Source organism: Rhipicephalus microplus, chromosome 6 (genome assembly GCF_043290135.1).
Source record: "Rhipicephalus microplus isolate Deutch F79 chromosome 6, USDA_Rmic, whole genome shotgun sequence".
NCBI lineage: Eukaryota > Metazoa > Arthropoda > Arachnida > Ixodida > Ixodidae > Rhipicephalus > Rhipicephalus microplus.
The window spans coordinates 139115108-139134786 of record NC_134705.1 but is presented as its reverse complement, the minus strand read 5'-3'; the positions used below and the strand labels follow the sequence as shown (position 1 = coordinate 139134786).

Genomic DNA, 19679 nt, shown 5'->3' with positions numbered 1-19679 from the left:
CCCTTTTACACTGCCTAGCTCTTGCAGGGTGGAGCTCAGGCTAGTAATAATCGTGAAAATTAGGTCAAGCACCATGGTATGCTTTTTAGAATTATACCGTGGGAGGCTCCAGAAAATTAGTCCACCTGGTGTTCTTTAACGTGCACTTAAATCTAAGTACCCCGCGTCTAGCATTTCCCCTCCTTCGAAATGCGACTACCAGGACTGAGATCGAATCCCCGCATTCAGCATTAGCCACTGAGTAACATAAGCACTGTTCCTTTGTGCCGGCTAGTGGGGCGGAAGAAGCTTTGGTCAAAGTTTCACCAGGTGTAAAGAAATTTCCACACGTACGATTAGGAGGTCAAAGCTGCCAGAGTGAAATCTTTCGTCGTCATGCAAAAATGTACCGCAATAACGCACGTATGTTGTAATTCTTGATGGTTAGTGTGCTCTATCCAACGTTTCACGTTGGTTTTTAGGATGTGTTTCCTCTGCCTGAATTGCAGTTGATCTTCAAGTATCAGCTGACGAACACTACCCTAAGCACTGGAACAACACCAAGCACTGGAACGGAACCGAACACAGGCCCAATGTGACGTCAGAATACTCTGCCGTCAGCCTGAAGGGTCAGTGTCGGAGTTCATGCTAGTGTTTTCGTCTGGTGTGCTTTTCACGGAAACCTCCTAAACAAGCAAATGTTCACTGAACGGCTACAAAGAATCCACCAAGTCCACGCTTAACACCATTCTTGCATGTAGTAAACCCAACAGCTTCCAGCTGACTTTCACAAAATTCTACTGGGGTGTAATAAGCGAATGACGTAGCGAGTGCAAAAACTTGAAGTACAAGCGCAGAAGCCTATCGCATCTAGAACTTGGAATCCTCATCAACAGTGTAATAACGTTTCAATTAGCGTAATGTAAAATTAAGGACTGCATAGGAAGATTTTATGAGACCGAAGCACACTCTGCATTATCATGCATGCTGTTGTGCGAAACTTCAGCATATATAAAAACTGCAAACAAAACCACACATTTCTCTGTTGTTCCTCTTTTAGATGATGCACCTTAATTGGTGCTCTCGGGAACCTCTAGCTGAAGTCAGGCTAAATAAGTAGGGATATATAATAGTATTGTTATTGAGCGTGAAGTTGTCTACCAACCAAGGTTATGATTGTGCGGTTGGCTTCAAACTAAACTCACGTTGAGTTCAGCACCAGGTTTGTTAAAATTACAGCGTTGAAAGAAAGCGCAGAGTTTCTGAGGCTTGGTTACCGTTTCAACGGTTAGCCCAAATTCCCGTGCTCTTTGTCTCCTTGGTTGTGGTAGATTCATCTGCACGAAGCACGCAGCTTTTGAGCTAAGAAAAAAACAGGCAATTTGACGCTGCCTTAATCTTTTCTTAGCTATGAATCAGTTCATATGTATATCTGGGATGTAGCCTGGGCCACTCGCGTCATCATCACTGTGATCAGGCTTCTAAATTGAAGAAATTGTTTCCGTTATTACGTGTAATCTTGGCAGCGTTCTCCAGGGGTCATACTTTTTTGGAGTCGCCTGTTTTTAAAATGTACTCACCTATTATGCTGCTCTGTTACCGACGTTTCTGGTTGTAATTGTGAAGATTGTGGAAGCAAGGTGATTCTAGGCTATTACTGTATAAATAACAATGACGAGTTTTTTACGTACTATCACACCCCCTATAACCTTTATTAACCCAAGGGTAAAAAAATAAATAAATAAATAAATAAATAAATAAATAAATAAATAAATAAAAAATAAACAAATAATTATTAAAAATTTCTTTTGGAGTAACCATTTCAAGCTCTGCATCGTTCAAGGATGCTATGTGGAGTTGAGTCACCGTTATAAAATAGAGTGGTTCTATGAAAATGCGGGATCGCGAGAACCCGCTCTTCGTCTAAATTTCAAACAAAAACGCATTTTTACAGAAGATGTTCGTGAAATAGCTTTACTTGTAAAGGTTTTTTCTTGAAGGAGCGTCTTCTTCTAGCACCTTACTGCAATTGCAGCATGCAAGCGGGCATGCCACACATTTTTTTAGGGGCGAAGCTTTTGAAGCCGTGAGTCTGTCCTACCTCTTTGAACGAATCGTAACCACCTCTGCAAACTGCCTACTACGACGTCCTAGCAAACATCCCACAGCGCCCCATTACAGATCCGCCACTTCACCGACCATAAAGCACCTCTGCAAACAAGATCAAGAATATTGTAAAAGTAGATTCGTATAATACACGCCCAGTCTCACGTCTTACTAATAATGTAAGGGGCTAACTTTCACGGGGAGCCAATACGTTTGTAGCCTATCAGCGACATTTGCAGGCGTGTGTGTTGGCATTGCGCAGCTGCCTTTGTGAACGGCTGCGAATAGCTCAAAATAAAAGTTTACTTGTATAGTATACGCGCACTCTTGCATCTTTCTAATGACGTAAAGGGCTAACATTCACGGGAGAGTTACGGTTTACCGATGATCTCACCCTCTCGAGCTTCGCTCACTTATCATAATTTATGCCATGGATATGGCGTGTTTTCTTTAACAGGCACCTACCCAATGAAGAGCCTGAATACGTCATAGCTTGTAAACTGTCTAACTGGACATTTGTGAACCGATGTAGAATTTTCCAACTGGAATTCCTCTAACCAGCTTCGCTTTTTTTAAATAATGGTCACATGAATTTTGCTTGCCAAATGAGCAATTAGGCAAAACACAACTGTGAGTCTTAAATGCAGTGACATTCATCTAGTCACGCCGTCATAAAGTGTGAGTCGACATCTCTAAAGCTCTTCTGATGTAGGCAGATAAAACTACTTCGTTCTTGTTACTGTGGGCCCAGCAGCGTCAGTTTGTTACAGCAGGTACGATGTAGCATCGTATGTATGTATGTATGTATGTATGTATGTATGTATGTATGTATGTATGTATGTATGTATGTATGTATGTATGTATGTATGTATGTATGTATGTATGTATGTATGTATGTATGTATGTATGTATGTATGTATGTATGTATGTATGTATGTATGTATGTATGTATGTATGTATGTATGTATGTATGTATGTATGTATGTATGTATGTATGTATGTATGTATGTATGTATGTATGTATGTATGTATGTATGTCATCGGAATGAAAATTTGCTAAACTACTTGATGTAGGAAAAGTAAGTTTCAAGCGCTTTGTGACTGTGCTGAATCGAAATGCATAGTACATGATTTTAGCACGTAGTAGAAGGGACAGGAACAGTAAGCTTTATAACATTTTCCGATGCAGCAGGAAATTAAACCTTTTTATTTTCAAGCTTTTTGTTTTCTTTTTCTAAGCTGCGGTACCTATACTATCGACATGCAGACCGCATGTACTACGTATCTTCATGCACAACCACATGTTCTTTACGTAGCTGGCGTCGACTTTGAGACCTACTGCAAGCCCACCTACGACAGTGGTCCCTGCAAGGGTTACTTTCCGAGGTGGTGGTTCAACGTGAAGACCGGTCAATGTGAGCAGTTTATCTACGGAGGTTGCCAGGGAAACAAGAACAACCACGTGACCATGAAGGAGTGCGAAACAAGATGCCTCAGGCGACTCAGTAGGTGTCAATGCAAACTTTTAGGTTTATTTGACCACAGCACACTTTGTGACCTTGGCATCGTTACCTCCTAAGCAAGGAAGTCACCCAAACTAAAGCACTCTCTTAGTGATGTAAGCACGTTTGCTGTAGTACTGTAAACTCGCAAAGAACTCTCGAAAGAAAGGCAGTCGCAACTCAATACTAGGACCTCCATTGTATGAGATGGTATAAACTAATGTGACCATTGCTTGCCACAGTGTAAAATTCGTCGAGTAAAATCGTCTCTCTGGCAAGCGCGAATTCAGCGACCTCACAAATGTGGGCTTGTAAATAATTTGCGATTTGCGAGAAGACAGCGAGGTCTGGACGGAGGACAGCAAATAGTGATTACAAATAAAAGCAGTTGCCTTTCCGGGCAACTGCTTTTATTTGTGCCGAACAGGTTCTCAATAGTCACAAAAATATTGTCGCATGACACACACACATGTCGCCAAAGGGTGTTGTTTCATTACGCCATTAAAAAAAACAAAATTGTTTTTTATTTAAGGTGATAGATGTCTGGGTGATGCACGCACCTGTGTTTTGCGTGAATTTCATAGGCTGCAAGTCTCGCCGTTAGTTTGGCTTCTCTTTTTATACGGTATATCAGAAGTGTAAATTAATGGTCGCGAGTGGTACATTTTACAGTGTTCAGCCAGCTTCGAGACAGCTGCATTCTTGAGCTGCGCTAAATAATATATACAATGAGGATGTAAAAAAATGTTAACAGAGCGGCATCTACATTCTCTGCTGATTAGAATTTTTTCCATGCGGTTGTAGCCTGTGTGGTAAAAAAGCTCTTGAATAGTCCATGATATATTTAGGAACCATTCTACTATCATTTCATTGTCACGAATATGACAGTTCAATAAAAACAGCACACCGCCCTGCTTACGTTTTACTCCTGATAAGTGAAGAAATTCATTCCAGATAGATGAACGAATTATAATTTGTGTATTGGGTACGAATCAGTGTATCTAATCTCTTGCTTAGAATGAAAACTTGTTTGTAGTGCATGAAAATTTGTTTGTTCGAGGTTACCGTGGCCCTTAGCCTTTCCTGATGTCAAACTTGCACTTCACCTTTTGTCAGACGTCATGCAGTCAACTATTAAAAACAAAGCTTGTTTAGATTTTGTGGTTACTGCATTACTGCCAATTCGAGCACAACGAACCGTGTTCAGTACATGTCGTATGGTGCCTAAATCTCCTGGCCTACCTTCATAGCGCAAAAGAAGCAAATAGGAGAAAAAGAACGGCAGGGAGGTTAACCAGTCTATAAGCAGCTGGTTTGCTACCCTGCGCATGGGAGGGGAAGGGGGAAGAGGCAGATAGGAGAGAGGGAAAAGGAAGGAGAGGTAAACACTGCACTTTGAGCTATGTGTCGCTATTGCCTTTATTGCTTCGCTCTTCTGCAAAACTAACACTTTTTTCTACACTACTTGCCGGCTTTCTTTCTTTGAACGTAGAACATCTCAATAGAACGTAGTAGAACGTAGTAGAACGTAGAACATCTCTGCTGACCCGCAGGGCGCGGGTTCGAATCCCGGCTGCGGCGGCTGCATTTCCGATGGAGGCGGAAATGTTGTAGGCCCGTGTGCTCAGATTTGGGTGCACGTTAAAGAACCCCAGGTGGTCTAAATTTCCAGAGCCCTCCACTACGGCGTCTCTCATAATCATATAGTGGTTTTGGGACGTTAAACCCCACATATCAATCAATCAACATCTCAATAAGAGCACATGCCGGCTCAGTCGTTGTTGTGAGTTTCCGATGCACCAGTTTGTTCTCGAAATTAGTGGGGCGTTCTTAAACGTCTCTTGGTGGTTTTGGGAAAACTTGTTTAGGTTTCTCGTAGAGAGCAAAAATTAGATAATATTTACGGTGAATACTGTCTACGTTGGGCAGCTAGCACAATACTTTGGTATGGAGCAGAAGTTCCTATTTTTTTGGCATAAGAGGGTAGCTGTGAGCCCGGATGAACACAGTATACGGAGTTCACTGTTACTATGTGTCCCACAGCCACACATAACTGTTTTGAAAGGAAACCCAAACTCTGAACACGACGATGTACTCCGGTACATAGCTATTTCCTTTTCAAATGCCTTGAATCAGAGACGTACCTAGATAAGCCATTTTTTTAATGATGAGTTCTAGTGTGGAAGGGGAGCATAGTATTGAGGTAAAACATTAAGCACACGGTTGCTTGCACAATACCGTGCTCGGTCGGTTCCTTCATGATCACAAATTAAAAGCGGAGCGATAAAAGGACACGGTACGAGCATTGATACTGTCCGCTTATCCATCTATGGTCTACATTTTTCTCAACACGCTGCCTTTTTTATGACTTGAATGCCTGTTTTTCTGTACATCTCTCTAGCTGTCTTCTTCGTGAAGCGATAATTCATCAGCGACAGCATCGCGTAACTTTCGCAACGCCGAGCGCAAAGCAAAAAATAATCTTTCTCCCCTTAAGATCCTCATGCATAAATCTTATAAAGAGTCACGCCACAGTGGGAAGCTCCAGAAATTTCGTCCATCTGGAGCTCATTACATTCGGCTAAATCTAAGTACGCTTCCCTTCATGCCTCCATCAAAATGCGTCTGCCTTTATCGGGTTCCGAGCCCTGATTTTCGTATCACCAGCCAGGCACCATAGCCACTCGACCACCTTGGCGGCTAGTAGAGCATATGTAAAATTTTCGAGCCAGAGATTCAATAGGTGCCAAAAAAATTCGCACAAGTACAATCAGTACTAGTAAATTGTCACAGCAAAATCTTCCGTCCTCACATGCGAGTTGTAGCGCGTGCAGATTGCCGTGCGAAATATACATTTCTTGATGATTGCTATGCTCGTATCTGCTCATTCGCTGTTAACCACACGACGGATTTGTTCTTCTTTGCAGGCGCACTTGAAGTCTCGGTTGACGCGCTTTACCGGAAACACTGGAACGGGACCAAGTACAGCCCCAACGTGACGATGGAATACTCCGCCGTCCTTCTCAATGGTCAGTGGCCGAGTTTATGCTGGTTTTGTAGATGACCATTACAGCACACTAAACGAAATAAAACGAAAACGAATGACTCGAGCGTATGACCCGTCGTTCTTTTCTATCCTGTTTTGTTTAGTGCGTGATAAAGGTTACCATAAATCATTAACGCGCCCAGGCATATGCGCCTTCAAATTATATAGCTTTTAGTTTAGTGCACATTTCACGGGAATCTCCTAAACTATGAAATGTGCAACGCCCCGCTTCAATGAAGCATCCGAATCGGCGCTTGGCAATACTGTTGAAAATACTAAATGCTCCAACCTTAAGTGTACTTCACTTAATCTCTGACCTGGATGAAAAAGCAGCTTACATAAGAGATTCTAAAATCATAACCAGTTGAGGCTACAAGTGGTGTTATCATCAATGAACCCTTGTCGTCTATGTGATAACTGGCCCACCTGCTCACTAGATTTCAGTGTACATGCGAGGACTTTACGAGGGTCACATAATCTGTTCAACATTACAAGTTATACTGTTGTGGAAGACTTCCTGAGGTATGAAGCTGCAAGGGAAAGCCCAACAACGCTTATCTGGTGTTCTCCTAGACTAAATACTTTAAGTGGTGTTTAAGGGACCCTTCAACTAAACTGTCCTAAATAAGCAATGTTATCCGTAAATGAATTATTTACTAATTTGAACACTTCCGCATTCATTGAGATTTGAGTCTACAATCGCACAGTCGGGTCCCTGGCTTTCGACGGAATTTCGCCAAACTATGAGCAAACAGTCGCCAAAAGTCGCCATTTTCCTAGAAATGTCGCCATAAAAATGCCACTCTAGATATGCGCGGTACGCCTAATAAAAATCAGATATTAGGTATAGCATCGTAAAAACTGTCTATAACTCCTAAGTTGTACTGGGGCTTTTCAGTGCCAGTGGCATCGCCAGCTTCACCATGAAAGTGCTTGAGGTACCTGGTCATCCGTTTAGCCGTGAGATGGGCTTTTGGGGCAAGGGTTACCTTCTGTTATAAATGGAACGATCCTGATATTCTTACATAGCAGTCCGCTCATTTTTATGATGAACGTGTGGTACGCCTTGTGTGCAAAAACGAGACAGCGTTGTTTGTAGAGTGCGCTACGTATAGATTGGCGAACTTACTCATTAGTGGACTAACTTGGGCTCACTCAGGCCCAGATCAAGCCGTGAGTATGAGTGAGTACGGGTGAGTAATATTTCCGTGGGTTGGAGTCCCAGTAAGTTCGGTTGAAGAAAAGTTTCGTGAGTGCGAGTCCAACTGAGTTTGGCCCTAAAAATATTTGATTAATTTTAGTCCGAGTGAGCCCAAAGCGCAATATATATTTTCTGAGTGAGTCTGAGGGAGTTCCACTTTCTCTTGCCGAGCTGTGCGCCCCTACATGAATTAAAAGCTTTAATGAAAGTAATTATACTAGAATTTGTAGAGAAACCACTCACTGATGATTCTTATACCTTTGGAGTACGAACTAATATGATACCGGCATTCACTGCCCATTTCTGATAGTCACTCATGTAAACAGATATGGAATGCGAAATCGTACATTACAATGGTTTTCATGACGCGGCTTTGCCGAGAAAAGTGAAAATTACCTAAGTAAATCACTTTTTATTGCACACTCACCACGCAGCCTTCTCTCAGTCATAATTAATCCTAAGTGCATGACCACGAAACACTTCTCCAATTTCACGGAAGAGACCCTGCTGAATTCCGGAAACTCATGGATAATTTCTCGTCATTCGGAGAAGAACTTCCCCAAAAACAGCGTAGCTGGTCGACGCCTTTTACTGCAGGGGAAGGCCACAATTGATTTCTAAGATGCGCTCCGAAAGGTCCAACTTCATTCTATTGCGAAGTTGCGTGGTAGACAAAGTTGCATGAGAAAAGATTTTTTCCCCTCTGGTATTTGTACTTGGAAGTGTCAGGATACATCCTGATGGCTCCACTGGCCAGACAGAAAAAAGAACGCACACCAGCAGCATCCCCGAATGTCAGCGCCTCATACTGAACGTTTGTGGAAGAATTGATTCAACTTGAAGCTAAAACAAAGCAAAAAGTCACTGCAATATGACAGGGGCAACGTGCGTAGCCTTCCTTCAGATCAATTAACGAATTTAGTTGCAGTAGAATCGAGTAACCTTTTTACGAAGAGCGGAAATAACTGCTACGCAAGTAAGGCGTGACCTTTGAAATGGCCGCAATACCCGTTCTGTGTGGTCATGCTAACACTACATGCTTGTCTCAGTGCAGTTTCTGAAAGCTGTCCACAAAAACTGACTTTTCGGTCTGTGCGAAAAGTATGTTAAGAAAAATGAACTCTACATGCAGAATTAGGGTGTACTACACCAGTGACAAAGTCGACAACCTATTCAGAACAGTTGAAAATATGTGATCGGATTGCGCAGCCTACCCATCGTCTAGCCACTTTTGACGAAAAAGTATAGGGAAGCTTATGGCACCTAAATTAGTAGTCTAACACCACCGCCACACGGCACGCTAAATAGTCCGCTGACTTACATTTTGCTGGGAGTTTGCAAGGGGAGACACCAGTATCTCCAGGATCTAGATAAATTAAGGAGGTGACGCACACGAGAAACAAGATGGATGTACTGTATTGCGCTTTAAGTGCACTTTCTTCTTAAGTGCGGAACCAAGAAAAAAAATGTCGCTCATTTGTTCGGAAGATAACGAGCATAGAATGCATAGCTCAGGCGAGACCTAAACCAAAAGTGGCCGAAAAGTCACCATATATGTCAAGGAGAATTTTCGGTCACCTCAGCCCTCACAAATTCGCCGATTTGGTGAAAAGTAGCAACCAGTCGCAACTCTGACGGCGGGTTCACATTATAACCACATGAACTTCAACGCCGAGAGTGTTCATGTCTCAGTGTCGCAATAAAACCTCGTATACTTATTTTCTGATGCTTGGTTTACTGTGTACTGAATGTTAGGGGTGAAGCGCCTTAGTATCGAGAATTGCACGTCCACGTTCGTGTCTGTCACCGGGAGATTCACGGATGGGAAACGTGGTAAAACGATATGAAGCACCTATAAGCACAAACCATTTATACTATAGCGGGTGACTTTAACGTTCATGCTATGAAGCTTAGGGCCTACCTACCCTTGTCATCGGCACTCGCTGTCGGCTGTCATGATAATTAGAAATAGTTGCTATAGTCGAAAAATATGCGCGTATGCGAATAAAGAGAGGGTTCAAAACGGGCGAGCAAGAATCATTTGATGTGACGAAAGAATATGAAATACCTACCAGCTCGAACCCTTTATACTTGTCGGATAGTTCAACATAGAGATCATGGACCGCACGTTCGAGCTGTCTATCATGGGTGGGATGCGTCTTGATCGTAGCGCTGCTGTCGATTGCCGCTGACATAGTGCAAAATGTACCGAAGAAGCGCTTGACTTTCGTGGCCCATAAACCTTTCGTATTTGATTGCACATGCCATATTATGAAAAAAAAAATCAACTTTAGCGCATTCCCCTATCATAAAATTTCCGGGGTCCTTTTAGTTTAGCATTCGCGGAAGTCGGTTTCGCTTTACTTAAAGGTTAACCAAGGCAGGTAATGAACTCAAGCGATCAAAAAATTAAGCTTTCACACTGGCTCAAACACTCCTCTTATAAAGCTGGAGGACCAAGGGAGCCACCATGAGACACGAAAATATACAGATTGTGAATACGTTGACGCTATCCACGTTTTGTTGCTGACCAGCGCTTCTAAAGCTGACACTTGAACACTTTATTTCGCTCGAGAGTGAATAAAGAAAACAGTAAACGTCAAGTAAAAAGGAAGGTGAAACGCAATACTTGCGCAGTAGTATTTCCGTCCAATTGTTTAAAAATATTTATTGTTTGACTACCAAATGGCGCGCAAATCGTGCGTCGTGTTCGTTTTGTCACACCTAATGACACTGCGGTGATTGGGGATTTCGCAGTGACACTGAACCCTGTGTGCAATAAAACAAAGTACCCAGGACCTTGCAGAGGCTATTTCCCTCGTTATTACTTCGACAATGTGACCAAGACTTGTGAGAAGTTCATCTACGGAGGATGTCAGAGCAATGGCAACAACTTCGTCACTATCGAGGAGTGCAAGAAAACCTGCTGGGGTATGTGACCTCTAACCTCTTCTGTAGCAAATTTTTATGAAATTGTGGCACTTCTATTTCGTAATTGAAAATTTTGTTTAAGAGCACTAAAAAACGTACGGAGAGAAGAGGCTGACAAGGACAGCACTTGCAAGCGCTGTTCTTGTCAGTTTCGTTCGTCCTTTTTTTAGTGCGCTTCAACAAAATTTTCAATTACGAACGTAATCCAACTGGCCCAACTTGCCATTTCGCTACTTCTATTTCGAGCTCATAAATATATACGGTGCGCTGGAAAAACAAACCAATATTAGAATGCATGTCATGTTCTCGCTGTCTGACAAAAAACAAATAACACGTATATTATGGCTTAGTAAACACGCAACGAACACCACGCTTCCAAGCAAAGTGAAAGCTTGACAAAACTCGGGCAGCTGGGTACATACGGGTGCGCAAATTGAAATAAATAGCTAAGCATTGTGGTATTTCTTTGAGACACCCAAAAAGTGGCAGATCGTGCCACCTGTTCAATCGGATCTCAGCTTCAAAACGCGCAGAACTTGAAATACTGCGATTTGCTGTAAGCTCGCTATTGAAGTTCAGATATATAATGTATAAGTGTCACTTTAATATGTATATTTTAGTTATTAGAATGTTAAATAGTTTCATCTCACAGTAAAGCGTATGTGTTGGCTATTCCCCTCGTTATTACTTCGAAAATGTGACCAAAACTTGCGAGAAGTTCTTGCGAGAACCTCTTCTATAGCCCATTCTAATGGAATCGTGACATTTCAATTTGAGTTCATGAATCCACGAGGGGTGCTGAAGGAAGAAACGTTTAAGCTGTCATGTTCTCGCTATCGGCCAGAAAACGAATAACAATCATCCATTTCTGGCTTAGGAAACCATGCTTCTAAAAAAGGGGAATGCTTCAAAGTATTCACGCAGCTGTCTACATTCAGGTGCACAAATTGAAATAACTATACCAGTGATGCGGGATATTTTGCAGACATCCATAAAGTGACAAAATTGTCGCCCTGTTAAGTCGGGGTTCAGTTACAAAACGTGCCAACATTTAAACATTATAATTTCTGATAAATCCTATTTGCAGTATCTTAAATATATTCTACAACTCTCACTTCGATTTACGAAATGGCATCAGCGGGATATTGGATAGCTTGAGCTAAAAGCGTACCATACTGCATATTAAACACATTTGTTTAAGAAAAAAAAAACAGGTGCAGGCCAGTAGAAGATATGTTATTTGTTTTCTAGTGGACAAACATGAATGTCGACCTTTCATGTGTGAGTCAACGCTTTCTAAGCCACAGTGGCTTCAATCCTTTATGCTTATTGGTCCCTGTTCATAAAGTAACACAGCGTGAATGTAGAATTATCACAAGACTGTTTACTGAACCCGCAGTGTCTGTTGCCGCTTTTATATTAAACACGTCGTTTAGAGTAAGTACATAAGGAGGCGAAGTAGTGAAATAGCTTTGGCAGAAATAAAACCTAATACTGCATTACTTGTGCACGACATCATCAGTCTTTGCACGCGGGCCAATACAACCCCTGTGATAGTTTGTAAATACCAAGACACATAGAACACATACTCAATACCGCATATCAGAAGTGAACTGAAGTACCCTGATTATTAATCACACTTTAGTTTTTTTTAGTATACAGCACTATGGGTATCTAAGTAAATGAATTGTGAATTATGAGTAAAATAAATGTAGTAAAATTATGAGAAGTGATCATAAGACATGGGCATAAGGTAAACCAAAGCTGAATGAAAAAAGTTGGCGAAAGATGGCTTCCTTGCGAATTAAAGATAATAAAAGTGAATCTTTTGTGATATATTATGAACGGAGTGCTCAGGCTGTGCAATTAATCGAATTTGATACAACAATCAACGTGTTTAAGGTGGACATGATAAACATAATAAACATGTTCAGTGGAACCAATGGTAAATTGAATCAAAGGTAGAGCGAATGCGAATCAAGTTTTCGGTGACCAAGTCTGACCGTTTATGCAACAGGAGAAACCAACAAGCAGTAGGATATAACAACGATATTATCGGGAAAAGGAGACATAAATATTTCAGAGCTAGTGCGAGAGCAGAAGCTTTTGCCCATACTCTCATTAAACCCCAGCGGTGGCTCTAACAGTTATTATACAAAATTGCTGACCAGAGGGCTGCGGAATCGAATCTCGGTGGTGGCGGCCATATTACGTGGTATGCTAGAGTTAGACGTACAAAGATTCATTCGCACGTTAAAGAATTCGAGCTCGTCAAAATTTCCAGAGTTCTCTAGAGAGAGTACGCCGGTTCTCATAAAATTATTTTGTGATCAAATCATAACAATATTGATTTTGTGCTGTGTTTTTTTTCTTTACTCTTTTAATGCAGTGTCTCTGGACCAGAATGCTGTTGAGGAGATCGGTGCCTTCGAAGTTCCGTTCCATCCATGTAAGTACTCGTTAAGTATTAAGTAAAAACAATGCGATTGTCCAGTAACACACTACAGTAATAAAGCACCTACTAGGGGTGTTTAGCTTGTTTACACGCGTTTGTGTGTATTCGTACGTGCACGTTCACATGCATGAAGTTCGTGATCATGTGATAAAGTTTTGTCGTTCATACAATCTGTCTTCAAATGTTTATCTGTAGATTACCTTCATGATCTATCTTTTCAGTGCAGGCGCTTATAATATAAGAGTGTTGTATAGAGCGCATGTAACGAACATTCATGTTTAAATACTCCATGTTTCTTAGTCCATACTGTGTTTATAATAAATAAATAAACAAAAATGTTTTCAAGTAAACCTAATGAAATATGGGTCGTAAAGCACAACAGCGTACTTCTTCTAATAGAAAATGCCACAGTAGATGCTTTCGAATTAATTTTCATGGTTGGAGGCCATTTAGCGCATGTACACGGGCTCTTTTCTATTTCTCCTCTGTCAAAATGCAGTAACCGTGTCCGGAAATAGAAATGACCTCTTCGTGCTTAGCAGCGTACAACTAGAGCCATTGGCACCACAGCAACGATTATGCATTTGCATTTCTGAAATATTATAATAGTTTAACCCTATATTACAGTGAAGAACGTTGAAACATAAGCGTCTGAAACAACAGCAGTTGTCAACAGCTGTTCAGCCCTTCATTTCATGTAGCTATCGATATCGGTCTCGCTGGGAATTTAAACAAGGTCGGAAATTCCATCGCAAGTTGATTGAACATCGCAGTAGCGTGAGTTCAACCATTAAAGTGGCTACCCAAGTTTCGACCCAGCGGTGAGAGGACAGGAAACGGGCCGGACTTGGATATATGAGCGCCGGTAGGCGATCATATTCTAGGTTGTTGTCGTTCCTCCGAGAGCGACTTCTAAAGCGTGGTCGTTCGACACAATGTGCACATCCAGCTACATGATATTGTAACATACGTTGCGGATTTCAAAGTGACAGATCTCATTGTATGCCGCGTCAGGAAAGCCATCGGTGCTCTGTTTTTTAGGGGCGAAGCTCCTTAGGGCGTGGGCTGTGCGTCCCTTGTAGCCTGTATGTAGCCATCTCTAGTTTAGTTCTTGCAGTGTTCACTAGATGGCGGCACCGTCCCCTATATGTAGCCACCTCTAGTTTAGTTCTTGCAGTGTTCCCTAGATGGCGGTACCATCTCCTGTATGTAGCCACCTCTCGTTTAGTTCTTGTATTGTTTACTAGATGGTGGTACTTGTAGCTGATGATGAAAAGATGCAAGATGTTATAAACTAGAAAGCGGTACTTGTAGTTGATGAAAGACGCGAGATCTTATAAAATAGGAATAATGTCACATATGGCGCGTGTCATTGGTTGAAGGCAAATGTTCGATTTAGTGCGGCGACGTACGCTAGGGGGAGCGATGTAATAAAATCGAGTGGGCAAAATGTACAGAGGATTCATGGTTTACCAGGTTTACCTCCGGAGCTTCGCCTACTCATCATCATTCACTTCGTGGATATGGCGGAATTTTTTTTAGAATGTAGAGTGCCATCCACTCTAGGTACAAACACGTTGCACCATGGCCGCGCTCCACGGGGTGCCAGCGTCCACAGTGCAGCAGCGCATGGAAGCTTATCGGCGCTAACGCACAGGCATCGTCTGGTCTCTTGTGACGTGCCGGTTCACGGTGCTTGCTTTGCCGTGAAACACGCCTAAGGATGAGCATGCCAACGGCGATTGAGCGCGCCGCAAGCCGTCTCGGTAAAGCACGCGTCGCTTGCTGCAGCGTGATGCGGATCGCTTACGACGTGATGTGCGCCGTTTACTGCAGCGCGTCGCTTTCTGTACCTTCATGTAAGGCGCAGTCTTTTAGCATGCAAGACACTGTCTTTTAGTTGAATCACATGTAAGGCGCAGTCTTTTAACCAAATCTTGTTTCTGACGTAATGAAGAGCTAAAGTGAGTTTCTGTTTATTACTTTCTTTCAATGTAGCTTTATGCGAGTCAAACTTTTTTTTTCTGTCTAAGCGTAGAATTCTCCTGCTAAGACGACTGGGGCTTACTTGTCATAACATTTTTTTTTAGGTTGGAAAACACGCTGTGGATATTCTTCGTGCTCGAGTGGTTGCCAAATTTTTTTCCTCTTCAGTACCATGTCACAGCGTTCGCTCAACCTTAGCATTTTCTTTTGCTTATGAAAGTTTCTTTTTTGTATTCCTAATGAAACAACGTGTACTAATATTACCGTCACGTCAATCCGCAGTTGCGCCACCTGAAGTGTGTACCTACCCGGCCGACTCGGGACCCTGCAAGGCATACATGCCTCGCTTCTTCTACAACACCGAGACGAAGAAATGCGAGGAGTTCATCTACGGAGGATGCGGAGGCAACGCCAACAACTTCCTCACCTTCGATGCCTGCGAGAAGAAGTGCCTGAAGGTCTTTGGCGTCATTCCCCGCGCCTAAGTTAGAAATGAGCTTGTCCAGTGAATCTTCGGAAGAGGCACGCCTTCGAGGACCTCGCAGTAATGACAATACAAATATTAAATAATGGAAGACCCGTATTCTATTTTTGATCTGTCATACGAATGTGAAACAAAAGTGAGACTGAAGTGTACTCCCTGGAAGCGCCCTGCCTTGTCGGTTTGCTATGGATATTTCACTCTTGTAACGCTGCAAGGTGAAAGCCTGGCTGTACTCACGTAAACGAAATGAGTTTCAATGATCATCTGCACATTCTTGGCATTAAATTAATTTGTGGGATGCCGCGACGACAGAGGCATGGATCCCGACATGAAAAAATAATAGTTCATTCAGCTATAGAAGTTGCATCGCTTGAGCATTCTGACACTGCGCTCATCTGAGGTAGCGGAGCATTGGTAACCTTGAAGTATCCTTAAACTGAACGTATTCCTGAATATCCTGTGCCGTCCTCGCCATTGGTGAGTGGAAAATGCCTGTGAACTGAAAGGATCATCACCTTCCCCCTGCCCCCACCCCTTGTCGCAGGATTATTTCATGAATCAATATAGTTGTTTATCTACCTACCTATATGCACGCAGAAATTAAATTCATACAAATACTTCATCCATATCGTAACACTAAGTTGCAAGCAATAAAAAAACTGCCATTGGATCCTACTGCCTGAGTGGTTCGCATGCAATTGTTCCCACGAATCTAGGGACCTGCCAGGCAAATAATGATCACATCGAATAACCTTGAACAAGCTGCTGAGCAACGTTAAGGTTAAAGAAAATAGGATTTTTAGGCAGGTCACTCGAGAGATCACCTTCAAGGGACGACAGCGGCCAGGTCATATTTCGCCTGACAACAAAAATAGTTGTGTATGCTGTCGTAAGAATTTTATATAGGTTCAGAACCAAATGCAGCAAAAGTTCGAGCGATACTAATGACTAAAACATACCAATACAGATAGGACACAAGGACAAGAATAATCGCTGATTATTTTCACTACAAACTTACCTTGGTATTCCCTGTATCATTCCCTCTGTGTAGAAAAAGTAAGCAATGGTTTTAGTTTGTATTATGACCCATCGAGTCTCGGTGGTCGTACCATCAGAGCTCGAAAACGTTTGAGCGTTTCACGGGAAAAACTATGGCGCTAAACAAGCTGCTGTCAACATGGTAGACGAAGCCGAACTCCAAGTCTGGTCAGCAGATCCCCAGACGCAAATAGGATCTGCATATATGAAACGTGCATTGTCTTGGGCAGACATTTGACAAGGCCAACAGGCACAAGGTTTATTAGTGTAGCGCTGATCACACCACCATGCGGCGACCTATGGCTGCTGAACCAGCAGCCTTCCCTTGCTGATCTTAAGTTTGTTATAGACCAGACGAAAAATTCGTAGCTTTTATATCTTCAGTGGTAGTAAAGCAGTCCTTTGAAACATCCCTTCAGCTTTGCGCATCATGTCTTACAAAAGCAGCTCAAAGCTATATATATATATATATATATATATATATATATATATATATATATATATATATATATATATATATATATATATATATATATATATATATATATATATATATATATATATATATATATATATATATATATATATATATATACCAAAAACAAAAGTGATGCTGGGTCCGGGAAATATTATTCGTATAGGAAAGAAGACGCACGTACGAAGTTATTTTATTTGACGTTTCGGCCGTGGGTCCGGCCTTCATCAGAATCGGCCGGACCCACGGCCGAAACGTCAAATAAAATAACTTCGTACGTGCGTCTTCTTTCCTATACGAATATATATATATATATATATATATATATATATATATATATATATATGCACTCCTACTTCAAAAAAGTGGATGGAGGGAAGGCCGCTGTGATAGCTCAGTGGTTAGAGCATTGAACGCCTTATTCGAGGGTCGTAGGTTCGATTCCTGCTCACGACTGGTTATTTTTTCACCTACTTTTCTTTCTTCTTATTTACACTCCATTGGTTCTAATAACTTTCCCTTTACATTCCTTGGTATTACTGTCTGTTAGATCTCATTAATATTGTGTCAAAACACGGAAAAACGAGCCCTTAGGTATACACTTCTTCCCCTTATATAAATATATATATATATATATATATATATATATATATATATATATATATATATATATATATATATATGTACCACTTAACGCTGCTGTCGCGCATCTCCTAGGGGAAAGATTGTGTTATCAGCATTACCAGCTAGATAGCGCAATGAGCGCACGTAGCAACATCGTCGCGACGTGGCGGCCGTGCTCTCATCTCCCTCGCGCACTTTGCCCCGCACAGAGCAGGGGGTCGACGCTCACTCGCGCGCCCTTATCTTATCGTACGTATTGCCTGGCGTTCAGCTTTTACCGGAACGATTCTGTTTTAGTTACCCGGCGCACAAAGGTCAATGCAATTTTGCACAGCCTACGTTTGCGAAAAGAGCGTGCTTCTCACACACAGTGAAGAAACTACTGAGATGCTTATTCGCGTTCATTTGTACCTGAGAGTACGTTTCGTGCGTCATTTGTGAGAAACGTGGGGCAAGTTTCGATCTGCTGGCCATTCTGCGCTTGACCTTCCAATTTGTTGCTATTGCGTTCATTACTTCACATTTGCGGCAAAGCTCTCACTTTTCTTTCTGTTTCAGCGGTGGCCTATGGTATAGGGCATTTATATAAATGGCCAAGTGGACGCAGCTGCCCGATAAGCCAATGACGCCGTCAGCAGCGTCGCCATTCGCTTTTCAAGAACTGACGCTGCAAAAAAAAAAAGTTTTGAGCGCTATCCCGTCGGCTAACGCTGAAACTTACAAGTGTGTGGCTGCAAACCTTTAGTCCTGACCTCCAACTGCTTATACTGTCCAACCTGTCATGACGACGCTCCACCCTAGCTGTCCGTCTGTGGCTTGTAAAACGAATAGGCCTTCTCGAACGCCTATTAATTTATTATTAGAATGGCTGGAAAATCGCCACGTGAAGTTGCGATACAGTTGCACACATTCTTTGCGAGTTCTCCTGGGGAAACTGCGAAATGCAGCCCCTTCTGCACACTGGGCCAGCTGGACAATTACCCTCACACAAGGAACAAAGTCCTAGGGACTTAGAATACAGGGCTTCAACACGGGTCGCTTTGAGGGCTTTGTTTCGATTTCTTCAAGCAACCAGACGTGATGACAAACTAACTCTCGAGGTGGTGTTGATGCGCAGTACTTGAACAGTGCCAAAGTGAATATTTTGTTTCACTTCCTTAGCCGCCTATTGTAGTCACAGACTATTGTTCTCTTTTAATAACGCTTTTGCAACGACTTTCCTTTTCACAAGTACAGCGTAGCAAGCCGTATGCTTCGTTTGGTGAACGTACCTGTCTTTCCTTCCCTTTGCTCCTTCCCTCTCCTGATGGCCTGTTATCCTCTCTATCGGGCCTCTTAACAGAACGCTTCCATTCATCAAAGAAGAACGTCCTCGCGCCTCATCCAGATGCAGCGCTGGGTTTGTGTTTACCAAAGCAACCTTTTTTTTTCTCTGTTTCTTGAGACGTACGATACAGTGGGCAATGGCCTTCGTCGCGTGTTTCACTTGAAGCCACGTGCACAAGGAGTTGACAGTGCATCTCTTTGTGCACAGCAGCAAGCCGTGCTCTGGGCTCACTAGCTCGGTCTTTGTGTCGTTGAGTTCGCAGTTCGCAACTACTGTGACTAGGCCTTTGCAAACGCCTATTCTAGGCTCTTGTGAAATCTGCCGGAAGAGGGATACTGATAAACACATGCCGACAGCCTTTGATTCTCTATCGTTGAAGCTGATAGCCCATTCCGATGAGACAGCATTACAACACTTGATTTCACCGCCCGCTTGAAGAATTATCGACAAGAACCGGACGCGCGTACCGTGCTCTCTGAAAATCCGACCTCCAACTATATTCGGTCACGACAGTTGTGGGCCCGA

At 42.4% G+C, this 19679-nt stretch overlaps 1 protein-coding gene across 1 annotated transcript in view; it reads left to right on the top strand.

The window, feature by feature from the left end:
* The window catches only part of LOC119167312 (papilin), an 86416-nt gene that overhangs the window by 44484 nt on the left and 22253 nt on the right, over nt 1-19679 (top strand). The window contains exons 12-17 of the mRNA XM_037418781.2: nt 489-608; nt 3402-3590; nt 6515-6616; nt 10592-10765; nt 13155-13214; nt 15489-15689. Of these exons, the coding sequence (XP_037274678.2) occupies nt 489-608; nt 3402-3590; nt 6515-6616; nt 10592-10765; nt 13155-13214; nt 15489-15689 (846 nt within the window). The remainder of the gene's footprint in view (nt 1-488; nt 609-3401; nt 3591-6514; nt 6617-10591; nt 10766-13154; nt 13215-15488; nt 15690-19679) is intronic.